Source organism: Mixophyes fleayi, chromosome 7 (genome assembly GCF_038048845.1).
Source record: "Mixophyes fleayi isolate aMixFle1 chromosome 7, aMixFle1.hap1, whole genome shotgun sequence".
NCBI lineage: Eukaryota > Metazoa > Chordata > Amphibia > Anura > Limnodynastidae > Mixophyes > Mixophyes fleayi.
Window position 1 is genome coordinate 129539390 of NC_134408.1, and position 27955 is coordinate 129567344.

Sequence of the window (27955 nt, forward strand, 5' to 3'; positions counted from 1 at the left end):
CATCACGGAGTAGGAGAGCTTTTCATCATGGTTTAGCAGAGGTTTTCATCAAGGAGTAGCAAAGGTTTTCATCAAGGAGTAGCAGAGGCTTTCATCACGGCGTAGGAGAGCTTTTCATCATGGCGTAGGAGAGCTTTTCATCACGGTTTAGCAGAGGTTTTCATCACGGTTTAGCAGAGCTTTTCATCACGGTTTAGCAGAGCTTTTCATCACGGATTAGCAGAGGTTTTTATCACGGATTAGCAGAGCTTTTCATCACAGATTAGCAGAGCTTTTCATCACGGAGTAGCAGAGCTTTTCATCACGGAGTAGCAGAGCTTTTCATCACGGAGTAGCAGAGCTTTTCATCACGGATTAGCAGAGGTTTTTATCACGGTTTAGCTGAGCTTTTCATCATGGAGTAGCAGAGCTTTTCATCATGGTTTAGCAGAGCTTTTCATCATGGTTTAGTAGAGGTTTTCATCACGGATTAGCATTGGTTTTCATCGCGGTTTAGCAGAGGTTTTCATCACGGTTTAGCAGAGGTTTTCATCACGGTTTAGCAGAGGTTTTCATCACGGTTTAGCAGAGGTTTTCATCATGGAGTAGCAGAGGTTTTCAATGGCCAATTGGAGCTGTCTATCAAGAGTCAGATCATTCCTTGCTAATTATAGAGTATGTGCACTAGTGCACATAATATTGTGAATCAGTGCAAAAACTATATTTAATGTTGCAGAGCCAGAGTAGATTTCGTTAGTAATGAAATGAGATAGAGGGGTTGAGAGGATGCATTTTAAGGGTGTTACTTGATGTCCAGAGGAATACATAGTCATTTTAACTCAGCAACATTAAGTGATTTTTGTACTAGCAAAGATCAACCTATACTTTTAATAAAACACATTTTATACCTTCCAGAAGAACATTTCTAATCGCACCTGAACTATTTCTGTGCTGCCTTCCATTCTGTCACCTACAACTGGTGTGCGTGGCAATGCAATTTTTTCTTTAAAATATCGGAGTAGGATTGAGGGTGTCCTAACACTTCAGAAGTACTAGGCATGTCACTAGAGGACATGGCATAGCCCAATGTGATGCAACCAGATACCTAGAATGACATGCAGGCGCTGGCTGGCAAATCTCAGCCCGGGGGGCGCACAGGCGGCCTCATCACATGACACGCTTCATTGATGACGCGGCCGCATCGCCTGCCATGTGATGCGGCTGCCTGTGCGCTGACGTGGCCGCATTGCGTGTTTTGTGATGCGGCCGCAGGTAATATTAAAGAAAAACGTGCAACCACGGGGGAGGGGTCAGACTGAGCGGCCCGGGAGACCGATGCCCCCCTGCCCCCCGGCCCATCCCGCCCCTGATGACATGACCATGCATCCATTTCAGAAGTGCACCGAGCCTAGTTGGTCTATCTGGTAAACACTGCATTGTCTACTGTAATTATGCTGCAGAAACATAGGAACAAGAATTGCTGATGTCAGCTCACCTAACACTGTATATGTCTAAGACAGCTCAATTTACCAAATTATAAAACCTCAGCTCCTCTCACTGGAATTACTATTCATCAACTTAGATCCATAAAACACAAATGAGCAATGACTGTTTTTTTTTTCTGAATTATATCATCCAGTTGTTTCTATTGATTCAGATGTTAGGCCCTAGTTTTTGGCTAAATAAATGACTGAACAGTCAGAAGACTGAAATGCTGCTTTTTAAGCATGTTCCAGACATATTCACAAGCAAGTGCACTAGCAGAAAAGAAGACCCACGCTTCTGCATTGCTTCCCAGATTGTTAAAGCATCTTATTTTGCTTGTTGCACTATTTTTAAATATACATTAGTGAATGTTACAATATGTGATTTTTACATTGGTTTAACTTGTACTTTACATTTACCAATCTTTAATTTAGGATGCTTATTTGTCTAGAATTCAAGTTATGGAAGCATTTGTATTTCTCAAACAGAAAAATGAGGTGGTATTTTTAGACATGGCTGACCCAGTTCTCTGCTTTAAAAATTGGAAGCCCTTTTCATGTGCTAACAAGTGGTGCAGTTTATATGGCACCACAAAGCTCTGCAGCGCCGGCCAGTCTGTATAACAAAAAGGACATAAAACAAATTATATGTAAAAACAGAACAGGACTTTGCATGAACCGTTGATGGAGCCTGTCCTCCTGTCTAGTAACAGGGTCTCCCTAAAGGACAGAGCCGGATCAGGCAGCGTTCTACTCATTTTCATTTAAGCTCATGTTAAGAATTACAAGTCGTCCATTCCTCTTCAATAGAGCTCTACTAAAGAGACTGGATGGATTGAGACCTCCAGCGCCGTGAGATCATCTCATGATCCTGCTCTCGGTTTCAGTTTGGGGCATTCCAGGGTGGGGTACACCTACAATGCTTTACATGTAATTCAGCTTCACAAAAAATATCTGTGGGCTCTGTATCAGAGAGAGGAAACCTGTAGATCTCCCGCTGACCCAGAATACTCTGCAAACTGTATCTGTATTCCCACCAAAGCTGGAGAGATGTAGGTTGTGCAAACCTGATTTGTTCAGTAGACTCCAGGCCACAAGCATAGTTTTTATGCAGTAAAGTTGTCATTTGACAGCTCCAAACTCAGAATATTCTCTCATTTATTTCTACACAAAACATGCGGAAATGTGATCTTTTGCAAGTGCTACATTACAAACTATTGTGGATACATTTCTAACATATGAAGAGTTTGGGGCATCCATATTAATTGCCAATACATTAAATTATGGGCCGTAATCAGACATTTGTGGGTCCCCTAGAAAAATTTTTCAAGGGCCTCCATAATCACACTCACATATGTACACATGTGGTTTTGTCAGGGAAGGTGGGCCGCACTCAGCCGCGGGCACCAAAGCAGCTGTCAACCATGCTTCTATGGTAGTAACGCCTTTTACTGAATTTGATAACATATGTAATTAAATATATTGCTTTCTTCTTAGGTGTTTACAGGTATTTTTACTGCAGAAATGGTGTTCAAGCTGATTGCCCTTGACCCGTATTACTATTTCCAAGTGGGTTGGAACATATTTGATGGTATCATTGTCAGTCTCAGTCTGATGGAACTTGGCCTTTCAGACGTGGAAGGATTATCAGTTCTTCGATCCTTTAGATTGGTAAGTGCACAAATATACAATATTGCTATGGCCTGTGACGTTGTTTGTAGACAGGATCAAAAGGCATTCTAGTAGTTAAGATAGAAATATAGTCCCTACCACTGTTATTTTAGAGGACACAATCAAAACTTACAATAAAAAAAATATCTATGTAATGTTAAATAGACACCAACACAATTTTATATGCGGTTCTCAAGTGTTTTTTTTAGACGTTTGCTAACCCTATATTTTTTTTTCGTTGTGCATTTTTGTAATGTATATATTGAGGATTGAATCTGTAAAATATTCTTGTTATATTGTCATTGGAGCGATAGGCTGGGATGTAATTACAGACATGTTCAGGTCCAGGAAATATAATATGATGTTTGCTCATAGCCTGCACAGTGGGATTACATAAAGCTATGTCTATCATATACATTCCTGTCTGCTAGGTACAACTAAAGAACAAAAATGTGGAGCTCAAGGTCCCTTTATAACTAAATGGCCAATGTAATGTCATTTAAAATGTTCCAATGAATACCTGTTTTTCCATACCTCCCAACCTTTCAATCTGGATACTTGTTTAGATCAAGCCCCCAATATGTCCCTCGTTCCCCTTATTCTTCCAGCTATGCCCTTAAATTCCTTTTAAGTACTAGGCAAATTTCCTTTTGTCATGGTAACCTGTGACTGTCTCTTGAAAAACTGCAGGAAATCAGTATTTTTTATCGACAGATTTATAGATCTGTATTTAGAAACACCACATGGAACTCAAACTGTACCTAGTTTTGTGGGTTTGGGAATAAACTTGAAAATGTGCATGGTGGAATTAATTAACACCATAAAAACGTCCAACCGAGTTCAAAGTAAGACGACCCTACTCATTGATTGAAACTTTTATGTTTTTTTATCTTAAAATATGGCTCAGTTTAGCCTCATCTTAAATTAATCATGAGTGTAGGGGGATATCAGGACTATGTTTATTACATGTGGATGTGTCAAAATCAGAGAAGAAATAAGCCAGCGCTCAGTATACCCCATATTATACATGGTACCAACTGCATGGCAATAAAAATGCCTATATGTATACAAAACAAAAAGACAATTGCTGTCAGTGCTTAAAACAGCATATATATGTGTATCTAGCACAATGAAAACAGGAAGTATTGGTTCATATTGTGATCAAAACATTTAAGCCTGTATCCCAGCATCAAGGGGACTTCATTCTATGCAGTTCCTACACTAACCTATATTCTTCAAACATCATTAAAATGTAGTTAAAAACAGATGCTCTAACATGCCAGATATAGGGGCTTACGTCTATCAAGGACTGGCTTGTGAGACACACCCAAAAAGGCCTAATATAGGCCTGATAGACAGCTGCTAAGACAACACAAGGCAATATTTTTAAACAAAATCAGAGAAGAAATAAGACTGTGCTCTCTTAATGCCATATAATAGTTAGTACCAGCTGCTTGGAAATATAAATGCCCTGTATGTATACAAAACACTGCATATTGTGTGTATCTGGCTAGATGCACACACATATGCCGTGTTAAGGACAATCACAGACGACAACTTTTTGGATCTATTGAATGTTTGAAGAACTTTAATATATTGGTCAAAGACCACCTAGAAATACACTTTACTGCAGAGGGTTCAGAATGTGTTGTATTGAAAGTAAAAGAGACCTAATTGGTACTGGAAAATCAAATCGCAATGCCTGTGTAAATGCACCCTTCCCTTGATTGTAAGAAGATAGCAAGAGGAGAGTTTACATCTCTTTCAAACTGTGTAATATAACTTTACAAGTCAACGGGGAACTACTAGAGAGAAAGATACAAAGATCACATTCAGTTGAATAGTAGTTCTACTAGATACTGTATAGTCAACATTTTGAAAGTCCATGCACATAATAGAGTGATGTTAACATTGACATTTAAAACGTTCTCTGGAATTATGTTTTTATATCTCCATCAATAGTTTACTACACTGTTTTTAAAGGTTCTACCTAATGCTGGTTACACACACTGTGATATCACAGGCTATATTGGACAACTGGCCTGATTTCACCAATTGTAATCAGTCCCAAATAGGGCCGCAATGTCTAATAATAATAATCCTTTTGAAATCGAGGGGATCATTATTCATCATGTTGGTAAATGTAGTCCCTATGTTTGATCATCTTCCCACTGCATTATTAGGCCACTGTGTAAGCTGAAAGCCATCTGGCCACCAGCCTGAGCACCGATGGACTGGATTCTCTCCAGCTTAGCACCCACATGTGACCTAATTGGACACTCATTGTGTCACTCTGGATAACTGTCCAGTTTGGTCTACACTTTATTAAAAAAAATCCTTGTATAGTGTAAAACACTGATACACACAGGACTATTAGTGGCAATTAGGTTCTGTATAGAGAAGTTCAAAAAAACAAACTAGATATATTGATGACATACCTAATCTATGAAACTCATTTATTGCAGGGCTGTTTAAGATCTTGGAGGTTTGCACTATATAAAATAAATAGGATTTAATTAGAATAAAACTGAATCACTCATATTATTTACCAACACCATACTTTAACCATGAAGATCGTAGCAGACTCCAAGGGCTAGATTTACTATGCTGTGGGTTTGAAAAAGTGGGGATGTTGTCTATAGCAACCAATCAGATTCTAGATTTCATTTATTTAGTACATTCTACAAAATGACAGCTAGAATCTGATTGGTTTCTATAGGCAACATCCCCACTTTTTCAAAGCTGCAGCTTAGTAAATCTAGCCCTAAGTGCATTTTCTCAATAAAAAAAAACTGTTCCATTGCATTTTTTACTCTTTGTAATTTATCTCATGTATACGCATATTTTGTATGACATACACACAAGCTTTATGAGTGGTATTTATAAAAAGGCACAGAAAGAAGGTTGACTCAAAATTCTCCAGTCAGCATTAGCCACTAAATTTGTCTCCTTCCATTCTCTATATACCCCTATCTCTGAACATCTGAATTCTTAACAAATATACCTGGTATATGTATTCTTGATAGAACTTTCTAATAAAATGTTTCAGATGTTATTTTATTATTATTATTATTATTATTATCTTTGACTTATAAGGCGCCACAAAGGGTCCGCAGCGCCGTACATTACATATACAGAAAACAGAACCAAGACACAACATGATACAAAAATATATACAAACACAGGTGACAGGGTAATGCAAATCAGATTAAATCTGGGACAGATAGTGAAAGGGATGGTAGAAATCGGTGAGAAGAAGGCCGAAGCTTAAGGAAACAGGGCTAACGAAGCAGGCCAAGAGGTACAGAGGGAGAAGGAACAGTAGAAGGAGCACACAAGGAAAGAGGGCCCTGCTCATGAGAGCTTACATCCTAAAGGAAAGGGGTAGACACAAATAGGTTGGTACTAACTGGGGGAGAGAACCAGGACAAGTAAGTTAGGAGGAGGACTGATAGTTGGAAAATACCGTTGCAGCATAGTGACATGGTTTGTATAGGCTTTAATGTTTTATCCTTTTATCTGATTATCTAACACCAAACCACATTGTAATTTCCAAACATCTGACATTTATCATAAGTGATGCACTAATAGAAATGACTATTAATTGATAGTTAATGTTTCTTTTTCCAGCTTCGTGTCTTCAAGTTGGCAAAATCGTGGCCTACCCTCAACATGTTGATCAAGATCATTGGTAACTCCGTGGGAGCTTTGGGAAACTTGACCTTGGTGTTGGCCATCATCGTGTTCATCTTCGCTGTGGTCGGCATGCAGCTATTTGGTAAAAGCTACAAGGAATGTGTCTGTAAAATTGCACCAGATGATTGTAAGCTCCCCCGCTGGCACATGAATGACTTCTTCCATTCCTTCCTGATCGTGTTCCGAGTACTGTGTGGAGAATGGATCGAGACCATGTGGGACTGTATGGAGGTGGCCGGACAATCTATGTGTTTGACAGTGTTTATGATGGTGATGGTCATTGGAAATTTAGTGGTAAGTGTCAGCGATTTGTTTAAAATAGAAGGCTGCATTCACATTCTTTCTTAGTAATGTTTAGAAACACAATGTAGGTGGGGTCTTATGCAATGCATCATGACCATACACAGTGCAACATTACTCATTTTGTGCATATTTCTACACTACAGGCCATTCCATTACTTAGTAGGTAAAATTATCATTAAAAACAAATGGAATTGCAAATAATATAGGTCATGTGGTATGCAAATTAATGGATTTAATATAAGTTGGCAAGGAACTCTTTATACCTAGTGCCTATAGGCTAATCCCTAGTTGTGAAATCAGAATTTCTTGCAAGATCTTCACTGAAAAAAAGCATAGTCTGTTGCGTTCCGTAGGACCGCTCTTCCTTCCGCCTCTTAATCTGCTCATAAAAGGACAGATTTGGTCCCTTGTTGTTCAGACAGTGAAACCAAATCATATGAGGCTCATATACTGCAGTTGGTTAACAACTAAACACTGTGGTAGATTGTTCCTCCAATCAAATATTGACCTGGGCCCACAAATGTAACGATTTTTGGTCAGGTTGATTTAAAAAAACGAAATAAAAACAAATTACTAATCCAAATCACTGAGAGCACGAACAGCTTTAATTTATATTCATGATGATATTCCAAAAGCCTGATATTATGTTTTGTCTTTTAATTGCTTTTAGGTGTTAAATCTGTTCTTAGCTTTGCTGTTGAGTTCATTTAGCTCAGACAATCTTGCCGCTACGGACGATGATAATGAAATGAACAATCTGCAAATTGCCGTGGCCAGGGTGCACAAAGGGATAGCCTATATGAAGATCAGCGTACGGCAGTTTATCCAGAATGCCTTTGTCAAAAAGAAAAAAGAATCGGAGGAAAATAAACCTCTAGAAGAAATGCAGAACCAAAAAGACAGCTGTATATCCAATCACACCACTGTGGAAATAAGCAAAGATTTTGAGTACCTGAAAGACGGAAATGGGACAACTGCAACGAGTGGAATTGGTAGCAGTGTTGAGAAATACATTATTGATGAGAGTGATTACATGTCATTTATACACAATCCAAGTCTCACTGTGACTGTGCCTATAGCTGTTGGGGAATCCGATTTTGAGAACTTGAACACAGAAGAATTTAGCAGCGAGTCAGATCTTGAAGAAAGCAAAGAGGTAAAAATTGCTTATTTAATTTCTTATCAGTGTTATTTTCCCAGATTTGTATCTTCTGGAAACTAATTTAAAGTTCTTTGGTTGTTCTGAGTCACAGTTTTCAGCAGATGTAGTTGTTTGCCCTGTGGGTTATATATTTGTTCATTAACATTTATTTATATAGCGCTACCATACTCCTCAGTGATTTGGGAACAAACTCTGTAATAAAAGAAGACTAGTGGGTAGATGTACTAACCTGTGTTTGATGGGAGGTTTGTAAGACAGATATAAATGGCAATCAACACATCGAAGAACCGCCATCCTGATTTATATATATATATATATATATATATATATATATATATATATATATATATATAGCCAAACCGCCTCTTTTTAATAAACAAAACACAGATGTGGTTCAGATAGGCAAGAGAGCTCAAACCTCAAGCAGTTTGAACTACCTGGCCTGTCAGAACTAGTAAAAGTAAATAAATTAAAGAAAAAAGAACCTTCCATTTACTACAAGCCCAGTGATACTCAACATCAGGCCCAGACTTCTAGGTAGGTGCCCGAAAAAATGTTCGGGCCTCTGCACTTAGAGAGGCCCAGTGAATGGTGTAGCACTACTACTATTACCTATTTGTTTGAGATGAGGCACAGCTTATAATTCATCATCTTCATCATCATCATTTATTTATATAGCGCCAACATATTCCGTAGCACTTTACAAATGGAGACAAACATAGTAAACTAATAAACAAACTGGGTAAAACGGACAAAGAGGTGAGAAGGCCCAGCTTGCAAGCTTACAATCTATGGGATAATTATAATAATAATGGGCATACTAATATTTATTTTATTACTAATAAGGGCACGAGCAGTTAATTACCCTGGTATCCACCGGTCATGGGTATTAGGAGGGGCCCATTGCTACTCATCACTGATCATCTCTAGGGACCTGATAAGTTTTTGACTCCACTCCCTAGAGGACTTTGTCCGATACTGAGAAGCACTGGGCACTTACAGAATTTAATGGAAGGGGTAAAACCGGATGATTTACATCCAGTCCTACAATGCGGTTTGCCCTGAACTGCATGCGGTTTAGGGGTTTGCAAACCACCACACATTGGAATGCGTTTAGAGTTTTTAGCCTCCAGGCTGCAGTTTGAGATTGAAGACTGCATCGGCAGTTTGCAAACTGCACCAAAAAAAACACCAACTAGTAAATCTACCTTAAGAAATGTATGTCGACTGTATAAGAAATGCCTACTTAAATTAGCTTTTTACTCCAGCTTCTTATTTCAAAAATTGTTTGAAAATTATACTACCATATAGTTACCACGTGGACTGGGAAAAAAAGTGGCTAGTCTTTGTTAGAGAAGTATGTTTCTGAGGTACATACAGAATATTTCATGTCTTAAGGCCAGTCTGTTGTTTGTAATAATGGCCATTGAATTGTTTGCCACATGACATCTTATGCTATGGTGGGCAATCTGTTTGGCACCCATTCCAAAGATGTCAAACTGCTTCAGGTGCTTAAATGATGAGGATGTGTACAAATAATGTGTTTCCACCATCTTATCACATTGTATGTTCAAAACCTGCGAGGTCATGGAAAAGCAGCATGACGGAGTATATCTGTATCTGAAGCTAACATCTCTGCCTACCCATATTACTACCTCTTTGTGATTTACTCCACTTTACCTTACATTATTTTGTTTCACCAGAAATATAATGTTCTTAAGCATGTGTACAATATTCCGATCTCTAAAAAGATGTCCTGTTTGTTCTGAAATTAAGTTATTTTTATATAGTATATTGAGCAGTATGTGTGACCTACAAGGAGCTAAGTCCCGCACTGCTCAATCTTCCCAGGACAGAGCATGAAATGTTATCCCACACTATATGTAAATTCCAAATGTCAATTGTGAAGACCAACTCAATTCAGGGTGGCCTCCTCCTGCAGCTCCCCCGCTTTGTGGCACATCTACCTTGTTTAGATCTATCAGTACCCAAACCTTGACTGGGCTGTGTGTCTGGTCATAGACCTAGCTGGCCTGGGTCTGCCAATACACATATCTTGACTGGGTCTAGTGATAATCCATCCTTGCCTGGGTCTGGTTATATACTGTACCTAACTTGCCTGGCTCAGGAGATAGTTATTTTGCCTGGCTCTAGTGATACACCTTCCTTGTCTGTATTCATGTATCTGGCCTGGCTCTGGTGATACATCATGTTTGTCTAGGTCTAATGACACGCCAACCTTGCCTGGGTCTGGCGATACAACTTCTTTGTCTAGGGCGGGAATTATTATTATTATTATTATTATTATTTATTTGTTAGGCGCCACAAGGTTTCCGCAGCGCCGTACACAGTACAAACAGTAGACCATACGGGGTGACATAGTACAGAACAATAAACACAAAGTACCAGTACTTCAGAAACTACAGGCAGATATATGGGTAAAGACGGAGCAGAACAACAGATATGGAGACAGGAGGGGAGAGGGGCCCTGCTCATACGAGCTCACATCCTAAGGGAGGGTGAACAAACAGGCACAAGAGGGAGCCATAAACTAAGGGAGAGAAAGGCGGGGCTAGGGGAGAGAGGGGAGAACGAGAGAAGGAGGTTATCGAAGGAGCAAGAAGGTTAGGGGTTAAGTGGATGATTGGTAGGCTTTGAATTCAATTAGTTGCACGGCGCCAGAACAACCTGTGGAGATACATCACTGCAATCTTTTTACTCAAATCTAGACTCATTCAACCTTGCATCCCAGATACGAGGAACAAGTGAGCAGATATTGTTTTCCGTATTGGTGGGCAATGTCTCCAGCTGGACATTGAGGCGATGTCCGGCAGTACCTCATGGCCAATTGCATCTGCCCCTAGGTCTAATGGCACAATTATCTATGCTCATCATCACTATGCTCATAATCACTATGCTCATCACTAAGGATGCTTGAAAAATTTTAACCATTTCGAAATTCAATTGTATTTCACTAATTCAAGGATCTTGAACATGTGTGTGGCTTAAATTTATACCGAATTATAATGATTAGATTTTACAGTTCGAAGTTCGTGGCTTGTGTTCATAGTTTGAGATTCTCCATTGGATTTTTGAAGTTTGAGATTCTCTGCTCATGTTTGTGGTATGCAGTTAATGTTAAAATGCCTAAAATGCACTAGAAAATGTTGCCTATTCAAGCTTAAATGGCTGCATTTTATAATGTTTAAATTTGAACAGTGGACATCGCTGTGTTTGAGTTTGAGGTTTGGCCGTTCATATTCAAGGTTCCGCATTTGCATTAGAAAAATGTTCAAATGTAACCATTTCAGCTCAAACACGTTTAGCCAGTTCAACCATGTGTGAACTGGCTCCATCATGTGTGAACCGGCTTAATCATGTGTGAACCGGCTTAATCAAGGTCGAATCCATTCGCTTTGCTGTAATTTAGTTCCATTTTTTTAGTTAATTTAAAGTTTGAGAATGTCATACGAATTTTAAAAGTTTAGATTCGATTCAACAACCTGGTTCGAGAAGCACGTTTAAAAAATTTAGAGTATCTCTACTCATCATAATAAAATTTGACATACGGATGGGAGCTGCTGCCAGGGGCAGGCTGGCAAATTTTAGCCCAGGGGCATGACTCGACTCAGCAACCTATGTTAAAGGGGAAAAAATGCAAGAGGCCCAGTGACCCAGCCCAAGATACCCCACTATGGGACCAGCCTGGGGGGTATATGCCCCCTGCCCCTGGCTGCTAGAATGTGATGTCCTTCGAATCTTTGCAACCACATATGAGCATCCAGCAGGATGACCTGACCTGGGCCCTAGAGCTTGAAAAATGATTGGACACATTGCCTGACCCACATGTACTCAGTCATCACCCTCTTTGGTCCACAATGCTGTTTTCAGACATTGAATTGTCTCCCGGAAAGATTGCTGGAAAATACAGCTGTACATTTTCTCTCTAGGGTGTTGTCTGAGCCCATTAATCCTCTTCCTGGAACTGTGCCATATACATTTTAGTGCCCAGGCTCATACACAGGAATTACTCCAACAAAATGCTAAGTGTAGGATTACTACAGTGCAAATTATTTGTAATGTTTCACTTCTCACTCAGCAGCCCATCCTGATATATTGTAGAAACAGCATTTCTTTGTCACTCCCAACAAAAACAGCACAAATGTGGTATCTCCCTCTGTTGTAACCTCATGCATTCTTTCTATGCAAATGGGTTAGTGTGTCAAGGAGCTGACTGCAGGGGTGGAAAATTGCTTCTAGAGGGCAGAGCTAGATAAGGCTATCTGCAGTCATGCACCTCATATTGCGCCTACTTGTAAAAATGATATGTCCCCTTGTAGCACTTGAGCATCAAGGGGTGGAGATTGCACATTTAGGGATGTATCGCCTGTTTAGCCGGTGTTCATGAAGCCTATCCCCCCCCAAAAAAACACTTGGTTTTACCCTTCTTTGAAGATGTCACAAGGACAGCCTCATAGACAAACCGAGGGGGGGTTTATAGTGCCTGGAAATCCCCTCCAAGCCTGGGGCACTGTATAATTGAGGTGGCTGGATTCTGACCCCGCTTCACACGGCTCTGCTTGAAAAGGAAGAGCTGCGTGCACCTAACAGTAGTCCACGCAGCGTTGCCCATGTATATTATGGGGATAGGAAGAGTTGGAGAGCAGCCAAGCACTGTCTAAAATTATAGCTACGCCCCCATGCATCTTGGTCACGCCCACTGGTGGGTGGTGTGGTGTGGAAACCCCCCTCTACAAATCCTGTGTTTGCCCCTGAGCCTGTACTTTTTCACAAACCAAGCACAATTAACATGGATAAGGACATTTACAGGCACAATTCTATTAAATTAAAAAAATAACTATTAAAAAATAATGGGACACACGAAAGGTGATAGTAGGCAAGACCTTGAAATTATGTTGTTACTTTTGACGGCATGCACATTCTCATCTAGGACTACAATCCTGCAAATGCCCACTCTAAGGGCCAGATTTACTAAGCTGCAGGTTTGAAAAAGTGGGGATGTTGCCTATAGTAACCAATCAGATTCTAGCTTTCATTTATTAAGTACCTTCTACAAAATGATACCTAGAATCTGATTGGTTGCTATTGGCAACATCCCCACTTTTGCAAACCCGCAGCTTAGTAAATCTAGCCCCAAGTGTTTGTAGAGAGTCACTTCCCATAAAGAGATAGTGGAAGCTCACCTCTGTACGCACCCATAGGTTGAATAGGTGCATTCTTATAATTATGGGCTGCACATTTGCATATTTTATGGTTATTAAATTGACCCTTATTATCAACAGTGCAAAGCTATTACATGATTATCAAAGAGAACAATATATTTTGCAGGTCGTTGGTTTCCAAATGACATCATCTTTTTTTATTTTATTTTTCAATTTGGTTATTGAATTTATGTAATAATTTGTTTGTACATTTGTGCATATTATTATCAATTCCAAGTGATGACAGGCTGCTTTATTGTATGTTTTAATTACACTGAAAGTGATTCTCTTTTGGCTTTTGTGCCAGACTTTACAAGTCAACATGGCATTGTCTATGGATACCCCATTGCCCCCTTACAGATCAGTGGGGTTTATTTGGAAGAAATCAGGAGAGGGGAGTCAAAATATAGAAGTAGAAAATGCTTCTACCTGATTTAGACATCCTCATGCACAACAAAATTGCAGCATATGCAATTATATAAATAGAAAGTGAAAAAGAACATCAACGCACTTACATGTTTCACTGGTGTAATAGAAAAAAAACGATCCCAAAGGTCAGGAAATCAGCACTTAAAGATAAAGTCTGAACCTTTACTACATAATCAAAGATAAAGGGCACAATTCATTTTTAGTGACCATCTGTCCCATTTATCAAGGGCTGCTAAAAGTAAAAACATTGGTGTTCGATATGGAGCCAGTGTTATCCCAAAAGGAAATTATGAAATGACTTTGTCAGATTTACTTTATGCCATCAAAATTAAATGCTGTCCATGGTAGTGCAGAATGTTTCACTGTAAGCATACTCTAAGTAGAGATGCTCAGGCTCAGTTTTCTGAAAACTGAGCCCACCCGAACTTAGGGGATCCGACTAGGCTTGCGAGCCGGATCGTTACTTTCGCACATCCTCCGATCTGAATCGAGGCAAAACGTCATTGTTGCGTTGTCGGATCTCGTGGGTTTTGGATTCCATAAGTACCTCTCTCCCCAGCAGATCCAACGGCATTGCTCACACAGAAACAGGGGTAGCAGTGTTCTTGCCACTCTCCAGTCTCCAGTGACATTGCTCAGTGCCATTGCTCACACAGAAACATGGGTAGCAGTGTTCTTGTCACTCTCCATTCTCCAGTGACATTGCTCAGTGCCATTGCTCATACAGGACCAGAAGTAGCAATGTTCTTGTCACTTTCCATTCTCCAGTGACATTGCTTAGTGCCATTACTCATACAGAAACAGGAGGGGTAGCAGTGTTCTTGTGACTTGTAAAAAATTGACTGGAAATGATTGGAAATTAATGTTATTGAGGTTAATAATAATGTAGGGATAAAAAAGAGCCAAATTATAGGGATTTTAGAAAAAAATTGGATCTTGAACCAAAACCAAACACGCGACGGCGGTTTTGCCAAAACCAAAACACATAGTTAATCCAGATCCAAAACCAAAACACGGGGGTGAGTGAACATCTCTAACTCTAAGATATATCTACTGACTGTTCCTCTTATTTAGAGATAATCTTATTGGACAGCAGATCCTCCCCCCTTTTCAATTTGTATCTGAAACTTTCCCAGTTAAATGAGAGTGTCTATGGATGCTTTTTATCTCTCTCTCTCTCTCATTTTTTTTTTTTTAAAGCAAATCTTGATTGCGCCTTTTAGACCATGTGAAATGTTGGAAACTTCTGTGAGATCTAAGTGGATTACTACTCTATCCTCTCTGCCAAGTGAAAAGAAAATCCCCTAAGCTTCATTAGCACATTTTCCGAACAGTTTTAATGCTGCTCTATTATAAGCTAATTACTGTCTCTCCCTTGTATCGCGGAGCGGGGGATAGCAAACACAGCCTTAGTCATAATCCAATTTTGTTTTTATATTCCTGGCTGCAAAATAAAGTTTGCTTTTTATAATTTTATGTTGTTGCCCTGCATGGTGGCCATCTCTTAAAGGGCACCATTTAAATATGCTACGTGTACTGTTAGATCAATGGTTTTTCTTACAAGTCTTTATTAAATGGCAAGGAAAGCTAATGTACACATTGTATTGTTTAAGGGAGCGTCTAAAGACATTAACAAATATATATCATACTTGCCAACTCTCCCGGAATGACCGGGAGACTGCCGAAATTCGGGTTGGTCTCACGGACTTCCGAGAGAGCTGGCAAACCTCCCGCATCCCCCTATTGCAGGGCTAAAATGGTGCGATTCACGGTGCCCCGCCCCTCCCGCCGTCTAGACACGCCCCTCTCCCGGATACAACTTGCCAAAGGTAGGAAGTATGATATATATGTACTTGTATCAGAATCAAAACTGAATATATTTGAGATAAGGTTCTGATTGTGGGGGAAGATAATTCCCTACTCACAGCGTGCTTTATATCAGCAATACTATAGAAGCACACTGCAACTTCAAGACACCTTTATTGTCAGCTATGTTGGCTAAAGAACAAAAGTTGCACAGCACATGAAAATTAAAAAAATATTTTTTTTCTCTTTATATAAGCCACCTTGTACTTTAAGTTGAGTGTCCCTTTACAAATGAAAAGCTGTCAAAAGAAGCAGTTTGTTTTTTTTAAATAAAATGCAAAAAATAAATAGAATGCCAATAAAATAATTAATAATAATAAGCACTTAAATGCCGGGACAACTGGCTTAAACTTCAAGTACAAGGAATTCATAGAGCTGAGGAGTCTGGTATAAAAAAAGGCTGTATATTTAAGTTCTAGACATGGTTTTAATAAAGAAAACTGAGAATAATAAAAAAATAATTAATGCATCAATGTCCACAACATATTTAACCTAAAGTTTTCTTTAGGTTTAAATTTATGCTATTGTTAAGTGTCCAGCCAATTCACCAGATCACTAAAACACATGGACACTGGTGTTAGGATATTGAATAAAACGTACATCTTTATTGTTGGCAAATTAGAAACAGTATTAGGAGTGACTTTCTTTTTCAATTATGAATAATTCTAAATGCTTATAACAAATTGTCCTGCTCACTCATGTGTACATCAGTGGTCCTGCTGGCTACGCCACGTCAGCTTCCCTGGTGATCCTGCATTGTGTAGCCATACATTGGAACTGTACCCTCTGCTTCAATTGCTAGATGAAATTGATATTATAGTTTTGGTCTGATGGATGCCTCGTTTATATAGATTTGGTGATCAATGCAAAGTTTCACATGATTACAAGTTATATTTGTTGGTTTTAAAATAGATCTGTGCTTATCCAAATATATTCTAATTATAGCTTTTACAGCTGGGACTTTTGACCAAGCAAACAAGAATGTGACTGTCCTACATAAAGTTGTGCATTCTGTTTTGCAACCTGATAAGAAAATTGTTGAAGGGTAGAAGAGAAATAGAAAGTGAACAGTCAGCAGTTTCCTGTAGTCATTTTGCTATCATGTTTTTAGGCAGAAACTATGTCTGCAATACTACTGCAGACAACTTAACGTAAGGCAAAGTTCATACCATTACTTATTTTTACCTTATTTTATTAATGAGTTTACATTGGTGTATGCACATTCCTCCTTGGATGAATCAAAATTAATTATTAAAATGAACGTCCTCCTTTTCTGCGGTATGGGAAGTCAAAATCATCATGAGAATGGAGGAATTGAAAGGTTAGAGGTATTTTGGGCTACTTGGACCAACTGGATTTTTATGGATACTTTAGACCAGTGGATCCCAAACTGTGCGCTGCGCCTCCCTGGGGTGCCACGGCGACCTCACAGGGGTGACTCGGCCAGGGCCAGTGGTAAGCAAGGTGGTTATTTTGGCTTAGGAGGTGCCTTGAAAAAATTATGGAGACCCTAAGGGTGCCCGAACTGCGAAAATCTGGGAATTCACTGCCTTAGACTATAGATCGCTGATATGGTATTGTCACAGGAGTGAGTAAGCCAAGGGCGAATGTTGCAAATATGTTTAATCTGTTCACCAAAAATAGAATTTACCAATTTTTCTCAAATGAGCACTGTAAAAAATATAAAGGCCATTTCCTTTTCCCTTCCTTCGTGCAAATAATGCTTTGTGAAGGTGTCTTCAGTATTTGAAATTTACAGTAACATGATCAAAGCATGGGATTTGACATATTTTAGGATTGCATTTTGCAAACCACTCACAATAAGGAGAAGAGTGCCCTTTTTGAAATAAATGGTTCATTCTCTTCCAAGGACATCGTTTTCTATTAAGGTTTTCTTCCAGAGTTGTCGATTGATGGAAGCCTTATTCCAGTAGACAAATAGCAGAGTTACTAAACAGCCCTGGATTGTCCTACTATTATTGCTAATTTGATTACTAAAGGCTAGAGATGTGAACAGTTTTAGATCTTCTTGTAATAATATTCAGTCTAGTAGATAAAATAGTCCTTACTAATAGTGAGAATCTGCTTCACCACTTTTTTCCTTTGTTGTTAAGATTCCAGTCCACCAAATGTTACTGTATTTAATTATATTGGATAATAATTATTAATAGCATTCTTTATGTTCTAATCATATAAACTAACATATCCTAGTAGTATTTTTTAAATCTGTTTTAAAGGACCTGTCCACTTTTAAACAAGTGGCTTCCATTAAATATATTAGGTCCGAATATAAATATTTGCTTATACACATAGTACCTCAGGGCTGTAGTTTACAAGTTACAGCAAAGCCTGGTCTCCAGTAAAGTAATATTGTTTACTTTGGTTGCTCTGGGTAACAGATACTATTGTGCAGACTTAGGAACACCTTGAACTTTATTCAGCTTTACTTTCTCTGCAGGTCTTTGCAATCAACATTCCAACACTAGCAGCTCCAATCAGGCTACAGCTTGGTGATGATGTCAAAGACAAATAGCGCATATGTCTCAACTGTCCCAATTTTGACGGCACAGTGCTGATTTGTGGGGGCTGTCCAGCCATCTTACCGCCAGCATGTTTGTCCAGAGTTGGTAGATATCTCCCCGCTCACATGGGGGTGAGGCAGCTACAGGGCCTGGAGATGACGGGGACCTGGCAGCGCTGGAGAGGGGGAGCAGGGGTGGGAAGGGGCAGGCTGAATACAGTAAAGATGTGCTAACGTAATTGTGACACAATTAGAAGTGGATGCATCCACAGATACGCATGGGGAAGCACGGTGGCTTAGTGGTTAGCACTTTTGCCTTACAGCACTGGGATCATGAGTTCAATTCCCGACCATGGCCTTGTCTGTGAGGAGTTTGTATGTTCTCCCAGTGTTTGCGTGGGTTTCCTCCGGGTGCTCCGGTTTCTTCCCACACTCCAAAAACATACTAGTAGGTTAATTGGCTGCTAACAAATTGACCCTAGTCTCTGTGTATGTTAGGGAATTTAGACTGTAAGCCCCAAATGGGACAGGGACTGATGTGAGTGAGCTCTCTGTACAGCGCTGCGGAATTAGTGGCGCTATATAAATAGCTGCTGATGATGATGATGATTGCATACAGTGCTGTGATGCTCCTCCTCCCACCAACATTGTATTGCAAACAGATTCAAAGTCAGAAAACGTCAGAAAATATAACCTATATTACCTATAATAAATATAGATGAAATTACTCTTTAATGCTTCTGACTTCAGTAATAAGAATTAAATTTTTATAGGGTGTAATGAGGTGTAAATGTGTGAACGAGTGGTTGTCCTCTGTGTATTAGTATTTTTAGTATAATATTTTTAATACCTAAACAATAAACTTCTTTTCAAATAAAAATTCTGATGCTAACTTGGCATATTTACAAAATGTATGTTAGCCTAACCAATGACCTGACACTGTAGAATCCCTGAGTGAAAACATTTTAAAAATGCCTCATAAACACCAATAATGCTTAAGAGGGACCAATCATGTAAAATTGTTTCACAGTAGGTAAATCATTAACAAACTTAAAACCGTGGGTGTGACTTTCACTGTTTGTGATGGAGGTTAATCCGTTGCATTTTCAGAAAATACAGTTTTGAATTAAGTTCCGTATATTAAACATAAATACAAAATATTACTTACCTGTGTCCGGTAATCCATCCGATCCCCTGCCCAGTAGCATGCTGTCCATCACTGTATGAAAAGGGTGGCAGGAGTGAAGAGTCACCTTATGTCTGCTGCAGACCAGGGGGTAAATGTATCAAGCGCTGGTTTGAAAAAGTGTAGGTGTGATATATAGCAACCAATCAGATTCTAGTTATTTATTTAGTGCATTCTGCAAAGTGATAGCTAGAAATTGATTGGTTGGTATAGACAACATCTCCACTTTTCAAACCCGCCAGAGACTCGCAGCTTGATACATTTACCCCCAGGACTGCTTTCCTGGTGTCTTCCAAAGCATTGTTTATTATATAGGAAACTAAGGCAACTCTCCTGACCACATCAGAGATCTGGGGATTGCCATAACACAGGTAAGTAATATTCTGCAGGTATATGTTTAACATAACATTCTCCTCTCGCTCTTTTCTTGACTCTGCAATTGTCCTTCTACCCCCAACATTCCACTGAAACATCCCTCACAAAAGTGATCAATGGTCTACTTACATCAAGGACTCAGGGTCACACTGTTGATCGCAATCCTCTCCTGCACACACTTCACTCCATTGACTTTCATGCCACAGTTCTTCCTGGTGAACTTCCTTTCCAACCCCACCTTTCCTTACCCAATGCCTGCACAGTCAAGGGGGTCAGGAAGAGCCCCAATACGAGGAGGGAACATGATTGTTTTCTGCCCTTGTCACATATAGACCGCTGCCTTGCGCTGACTAGGCTGGGACTATATTCCACCTATGACAGAGAAACCCCATACTGCTGTTCTCCTTGTTTCCACTGCTTGATGACTTTCAACGTTTGTTTGTTTGCCAGGTCTTAAAATCATTCCTGTTTGAGATCTGGTGATTTGAAATAATGTAGTTTGATGTTCTGTTTTGACTTTGATAAATTGCACAGTTTGCAAACCACAAATCAAACTGCATGATCAATAAAAATGGCACGTTAGTAAAGCCCACCTTCCCCACAGTGCTACCACTGTTTTCTTTATCTATATTTAATTTCTAAAACATACCTTCTGGGGGATTCTTGAAAGCTGGGAATGTTGGGAGGTAGTTTGACCCATTCACATAGAACAGAGCAGCTGTGAGCGGGTGCCGCGCACATCTGCCCCTGGTGCATTCGGTAGAGCAAATTTGTTTTTGGAGGAGGGAAAGGATTAGATGGAGGCCTAGAGCTTCAGAGCGCTGAGCATGCCCTGTTCCCCGTTGCGATGCAACCATGTCCCACCACAAGGTGGCCACACCCCTGTCCTGGTTCCAAAGGTAGGAATGTTAGATGGTATGCTAAGATCATTTATATGATACATCGGCTTCTGAAATGTATCGCCTGACATATTAATGATTCTCTGCTACTGCGCTTTCTATCATAGTATGTAAGTGCTTCATAGATACCCACTAAATATATAGTATTCTGAAATATAAGCACAGAGCTATGCCAAATTCTGATCTCTCTAACCTGCACTAGATAGGGTTCTTAGCATAGTGCACAATATGTCATTCAAGGACTATAGATCTAGGATTGTGGAATGCAGGTGATAACTCTGTATTTAACTCTGAGTAGTGGTGCAGTAAGTGACATTTCCAAATTATAGGGACATACCACCTGCTGTGCTATGTGTCTGTTCCAGGGTTAGAACCAATGTTCTCAGGCCATAACCTAGCAAATCAGCCACTGGTTCTATGAGTCTCTGCTGTGAAGGTTTCCTAAGAACTATTGTGGACATTGATTGTTTTGTGGTTTGCACTGTGTTCCTCTTGTGGCCTGATAGTATCCCTCAGTTCTTCTCAGGCCTTGCCTGAGCAGCAGGTATTTTTGCTGTGCTAAACATTGTTTGTGTGACTTTCTGTATTTCAACTTACTTCTTTTCAGTGTGCCTGTAATCCACCTTCCCCCAGCTCGGTAGTGATTATTAATAATCTTGTAAATCAGCCATAATCTTGCCGAGATTCAACAGATATAAAATGCTCCTCGTAGAACCAGATTAAATGCCACCCGAAAAAACGAGCAAATCACAATTCAACAGTGACTATCAATTGACTATGACCCTTTAAAAGTAGAATGTATACAGCTTCACGCACATTCTCTGTATGAAAGGAGAAACATCTCTTTATAACTGCACAGCTCTTCCTATTATAAAGTTTAACTGATACACTTATATACAGTGGGTAAAATAAGTATTGAACACATCCACATTTTTCTCAGTAAATATATATTTAATGTGGCTATAAATCAGAGTTCACAGAAGAAGCCTACGGAACATTCAAGGTTTGAAGACTATTTGCGTTGAAGAATGGGGCAAAATCACACATGAGCAATGCATGCAACTAGTTTCTCCATACAGGAGGCATCTTGAAGCTGTCATTACCAACAAAGTCTTTTGTACAAAGTATTAAATAAATTTCAGGAAGCGTGTTCAATACTTTTTCCCTGTGTCATTTCACATTATTATACAAAACTTAAATTATGGACATCTATGGTTTGATTTCTTTGCATCTGTGGATTGCAATTGTTGCTGACATTTAAAGTAAATTTCATTACAATAGCCACATTAAATATATATTTACTAAGAAAAATGTTGATGTGTTCAATACTTATTTCTACCGCTGTATATTGCTGTCTACACTGCTCAGTCTGTACACTGTACAAATTTGTCAGTTTATACTTTCACCTCACACAGACTTTTAAACATAAGGGGTCTCATTTAGAGTTAGGAGCAGTGCAAAAAACTGGGGCAAATTTGTTCCTGGACAGTTGCATATTTTTACATGCAGTCGAAATACTGACTGCTTTTGTATGTAGCACACAAATACTGGACAGCTTTATTTTTACACTGCAATTTATAGTTGATCTACAAGATGCCCCTAGACTCTTATCTAGCCGATAGTTGCCAACCTTTAACGATTGGCCTCCGGGAGTCTCGGTGTAGAGGTGGGCGTGAAGGGGTAGGGCTCCGTGAATCTCGCCATTTTGGCTCCGCCCCCTGTGACATAATGACACGTCATTTTAGGATTGGTGGTGGGCCAAAATGATGCGTTTCCCAGGGAATCGCATCATGGAGACTTCAAATCTGTCCACTTCACTAGGAAGTGGGCAGATGCGGGAGAATTGTCAGCTCTCCCGGGAGTCCGGGAGACCTATCCAGAATTCGTGAATCTCCCGGGCATTCCGGGAGAGTTGGCAAGTATGATCTAGCTACACATTTAAAATTTGCCCCACCTGCTGTGCAACATGATTTTGTCAAGCTGCAAATGTGCTCCTTTGTTCGTATTGCTCCTAATTCTGAATGTGGCCCATGGTGGTGTTCACTAAAATAATTACCCCAAAGTAGGTGTGGTGATATACTTATCCTTATTGAGCAGGAACATTTTATGTCTTATCAGTGTCTGTTGTTCACTGATATAAATAATACAGTAGGTGTCTGTAAATATAATTTGTTCTTATAACACCATACAGTGTTTTGTCTGTTTAAAAAGTCTTAAAATGCTTTTTTTCCCACTGTAAAAACGCACTTATACATCTCAGTGATGGTGGCAGCAACATACTTGAAAGAAAGCAATGAACTACAACCCTTTCAAATGCTGCATTCAGAAATGCATACATCTTCTAACCGTGAATGCACTTATGATGAACAGATATATATTGATGGCAGCCAAGAGCAAAACAATGCTGCTGATTTGTCTTTATTACCCAAAAGTATTTGCTCACTGAAGTAAATATTTCACTAGTTGTGGTTTAAATTATTCGAATATAGTTCATACTTTCCAACTATCGGCAATTGTATTCCGGGAGGGGACGTGACTAGGGGGCGGGGCACGATAAAATGCGGCATTTTTGGCCCCGCCCCCAGTTAAGTAAATGCTGTTTTGTCACAGGGGGCGGGGCCAAAACAACGCGATTCACCGCAAATCGCGTAATTTAGGCTAGGCAGGTTCCGGATGCGGGACACTTGCCTGCTCTCCCAGGAGTCTGTGAGACCGACCCGAATTTCGGGAGTCTCCCGGACATTCCGGGAGAGTTGGCAAGTATGATATAGTTTACAACAATTGTCTCACGTTCTTCACTCTAATATATTATTTTAACATACTTTAATTGTGTTGTGACACTTCCATCTTTTCTATCTGCCCGAAATGCTTTTCATTATGTATCATTTTTGGGGGGTACATGTTCTATAGTGCAGTTTTACACAAAGCATGTGTCCATTACTTTAATTACTTAATAGAGATCAATGGTCCCTTTCTTTACCTGTGGCCAGCCTCTGTCTGCTGCTACATAAGTGGAGCCGATATTGGTCAGTTAAAAAATGTGTTCATATGAAGGCACCTACACATACAAACGCCTATTTTTAAATACTGCAGTAACAGGTTTTTTTAAAACTCTTTGCTCTATTTGCGTCAATAAATGGTCTGTTCTAGAAATCTGTCATTTTTTATTCAAGTAAATAACGCAGTAAGTGGGGATTACATTATTTTAATATACTGTATTCTAATTGAGAATGACCATTGTTTGTTAAATTTAAAAAAAACGACCTCTTCTTCCATTCAATAAGTAGCACAATTGTCTTAATATACTTTATAACAACTGCGCCAGAAAGTTATAAACAGCTCTTGTCAATCAAATAAGCATAGCAGTAGGTGTAGTTACAATTTATTTTAATCTAATTTATATACAGTATTTAGTCGAATTTGATTTATAAACTACATCTCTAACTAATAAATATAGTCTGTGAAAACATAGTACTAGTTTAAACAGCAAACATAGAAGAGACATTATGGCAATCAGCCTACCAATCTACCTAGCCTGGAGAGGAAATTATGTAGGAGAAGTTGTTTTAACTGACGGATTGACAAATCAATTGGTGGATGACAGTATTTTGTTATCAAATTCACAAATTCATCATACCCCAAATTTGTAAATAATTAATCAGCTGTAGTTGTCAGTAGTTAACTGTCTCCTGGTGAGTTCTTTGGAATCTGGTAACCACTAGTCTCTACACTCCAATGGAGCCAGTACCAATCACCACAAAGCACAGAGGGTCATTCTAGCCCAATCCTTTCCAAGAACAGTCTCAACTTTTAAAGATTTGTCTCTGAAACCTTTTTTTTCCTGCAAATGTCCCTAGTTTTCAAAATTGACCAATTGATTTTGACTTCTTCTCTCATGCTGGATGCAATTTGCATTATTTTGACCTAAAGGTTAAGTCCACATTATATGCAGAGTCAGGGGCAAACGCAGGATTTGTAGAGTGGGGTTTCCACACCGCGCCGCCAGTGGGCGTGACCAGAATGCATGGGGGCGTGACTATAATTTCAGACAGTGCTTGGCTGCTCTCCAACTCTTCCTATCCCCATAATATACATGGACAATGCTGGGTGCACCTACTGTTAGGTGCACGCAGCTCTCCCTTTTCAAGCCATGTGAAGCAGGGGTAGGGTCCAGCCACCTCAATTATATAGTGCCCCAGGCTTGGAGGGAGGTTTCCAGGCACTAGGAACCCCCCCCTCAGTTTGCCTATGAGAGTGGTACTGTATCTGCAGACTGACCTCTTTAGTGGGAGAGAGATCGTGTGGGGTCAGACCTCCATCATCTGCCCCAAGTCAGTTGGCTTGAAATCACTACCGCAAATAAGTTTTTTTTTGTTTTGGTTATTTAAATAGGTTGGTTATGGAATGTTGCAGACAGTTAGTTATTTGATGTAAAAGGCACCCATCGAAGGCAGCCATTTTGGGAGATGAATCATTGTCTATGGGAACGCAGCCTGCCAATTCACTAGGAACCAGTGCTTCACGATGCTGCTTACGCTTCATGAAATTTGAATAAAAAGTGTCATTTTGATGTCACTAGTGAATTCATTCATATATAAATTATTTTACCAGGATTAATACATTGAGAGGCATCTCTTGTTTTTATCTATGTCCTGGATACATAAATACATATGCATTTGTGACTTCATTTGAGACACATGAATAAAGTTTTAGCCGACAAAATGGCTGCCTGTACTGTGTACTGGGTGCTCTTAAAGCGCAAATTTGTCTAGCTTTATTTGTTTTATTTGACAATGATACACCATAAACCGTTTATTTTGCAGAAATTGACCATGTCAAGCTCATCAGAAGGCAGTACGGTTGATATAAGGCCAGCAGGCGAAGGAGAACCCGCAGCGTTAGTGGAGCCGGAGGAAATCATGGAGCCAGAAGCTTGCTTTACAGAAGGTACTTATACCAAGCTGTGACAATATTGTCCCCCACGTTTACCCTTTTCTTATTTCCCATGTATTCACTCACAGCACAAGAAAACTAATCTTTCAATTAGCCATTTACAATTTCAGTAGGTGTATTACAGAGCCATAATAAGTACCCACCACCGTGTGTTTAATATGTTCTCCCAGTGGTACACAATTGCAACATAAGGGAAATTCGCTGAATGCTTCTAAAGAAATGACAGAAAAATACAGTTTGAAAGAAATATAAAATTCATAGTATTTTATGTTCTAAGACTGTAAATTAAGGTTTCTATAATCTAGTTAAGATTCAGACAGATTTGAAACATCATCAGCATTGGTAGTTTGTCTAATGCTGACCAAACATGGGCCAATCCTAACAGACCACCATGTGATCTGGCCGCATAGCCCGAGCACCAAGCGTAAGGATCCGATCCAAATTGACCACACACCTTGGGTGTTGAAATTGGACAGATCTTGGTGCACGTCTCTTGTCAGCCTTTGGTAGCACCCGTCACAAAATAAAAGTACGTCTTGATGTGGAGAGATGCAAAAATATTTTTAGTGTAAGCTAAAAATAAAGTGTAAATGTTGCGGAAAAAAGAAGAAATGTCCAACCTCCTACCCCTTTAACAACACCCCTTTTAAACTTTTGGTTGTCTCCTAAAATGCTGTTAAGTTTAGTCTTATTTATGTCCCCAAGACGCCTGTTCATTATAGAGAGAGAATTAAAAAAAAAAAACAGATACACAATATTAAAATGAAATGTAATTGAATAAAAGACTGAACCATTTTATTAAATATAAAAAAAAAAAATATTTTGATTCATAGTAGTCAAAATTGGGATGGGGGGGGGGGGACTAACCCACCACACACAATGACTGACTGATGGAAATAATAGAATGGATCAATCTATGTTCTTTGTATGAGGTGTGCATGTGGGTGCTAGACATGTGTACTGTAAATAGTAAAGAGACATTTTAATTTGTAATTAACAAATTTAAAACAAATATCAATTCTGGCCGGGAACATGCATAAACACTTGAACATCATTGTGCTATAATGTGACAAGATGCAGAAAATGAGTCAAGGTAATGTATATAATATCCGTATATAATAATAAAGAGTATTATGGTAAATTGTTCAAAATTGAGAGCAATACCCCTATTTGGTAGTGTTATAGATTCCAATATTTAGGGCAATGTTTCTATTTAGTTCATATTGTTCCATAGAATTGTCCAAGGGTAATATTGCCCTTTAAGAATGATGTCCCTAATAATGTTAGTGCTGGTAATAATCACAGTGTTCTTTCTAAAGTACTCCAAAAAGTTCTGAATTAATGTTTTTGTAGCAATGAATTTTCAAAATACTTAGAGGTACCATCCTCCTTCGTATGGTCCTCCTTCTCCCCTTCTACCTCCCCAGTGAACCGGGGGGCGGCTTGTGCTGGGGTCCTGGTGTTATGGAACATCCGAAGGCTTGCGAGATCCTGTGCATGTGCAGTGGTGGACTGCTGTCTTTACAGGCTGTGGAATGTTGGTCTTTAAGAAGCAAGTTCGTTCCGACAGCCAGGATGTTTGAAAAGTCTGCCAGTCTGGTCCCCCTACTGGAAAATGATTACAATCTGGAGTCCCCAGAACTCCCTTGTGTCAGCTGGGCAATTACTGCTTAGCTGCTGTTGTGTCCTTCGTGAGTGACCACCACAGATATCATCTGCTGACCTGATTTTATGCCATGCCCAAAATTAATCTGTTTATTTCTTTGGCATGTTGATCATCTTGGAGCACATAAGTAGTTATTTTGAACCAATTTGATTATATCAGCTTTCAATGATCACATAAATGGTTGCTAACAACTTTGGTCTCCATCAGTCCACAGCCAAGTAAATAGTGTGTGAATGGAATAATTCAAACTCCATTGTAACTCCTTGCAGTAGTGATTATCCAACAAAAAACACTTCAATAATCTTGTAAAACAAAAAAGCTTGAAAGACTTAAGATAACGAGCGACTTATGATCTGCAGACTTCTCTTGCATTGTCCAGTGTGAGTATTCATGAGCACGCCTTATTGAAACACTTCAGAAGAGTCCTGTCCATAGGATGTTTCCAATAAGGAAACAATTGTCACCAGTGCTTAAAAAATGTCCTGTGGACAGATTAAACAAATTTTGTAACAGCTGATGGAGTATCATGGTTTGAAATACTCT

The 27955-nt window shown here is 39.4% G+C and overlaps 1 protein-coding gene across 2 annotated transcripts in view; it reads left to right on the top strand.

Moving 5' to 3' along the window:
* LOC142098170 (sodium channel protein type 2 subunit alpha-like) overlaps positions 1-27955 on the top strand; it is a 134925-nt gene that overhangs the window by 76302 nt on the left and 30668 nt on the right. For both annotated transcript variants that reach the window (XM_075180735.1, XM_075180734.1), the window contains 4 exons: positions 2961-3134; positions 6765-7124; positions 7804-8289; positions 25617-25740. In XM_075180735.1, coding sequence (XP_075036836.1) covers positions 2961-3134; positions 6765-7124; positions 7804-8289; positions 25617-25740 — 1144 coding nt within the window. The remainder of the gene's footprint in view (positions 1-2960; positions 3135-6764; positions 7125-7803; positions 8290-25616; positions 25741-27955) is intronic.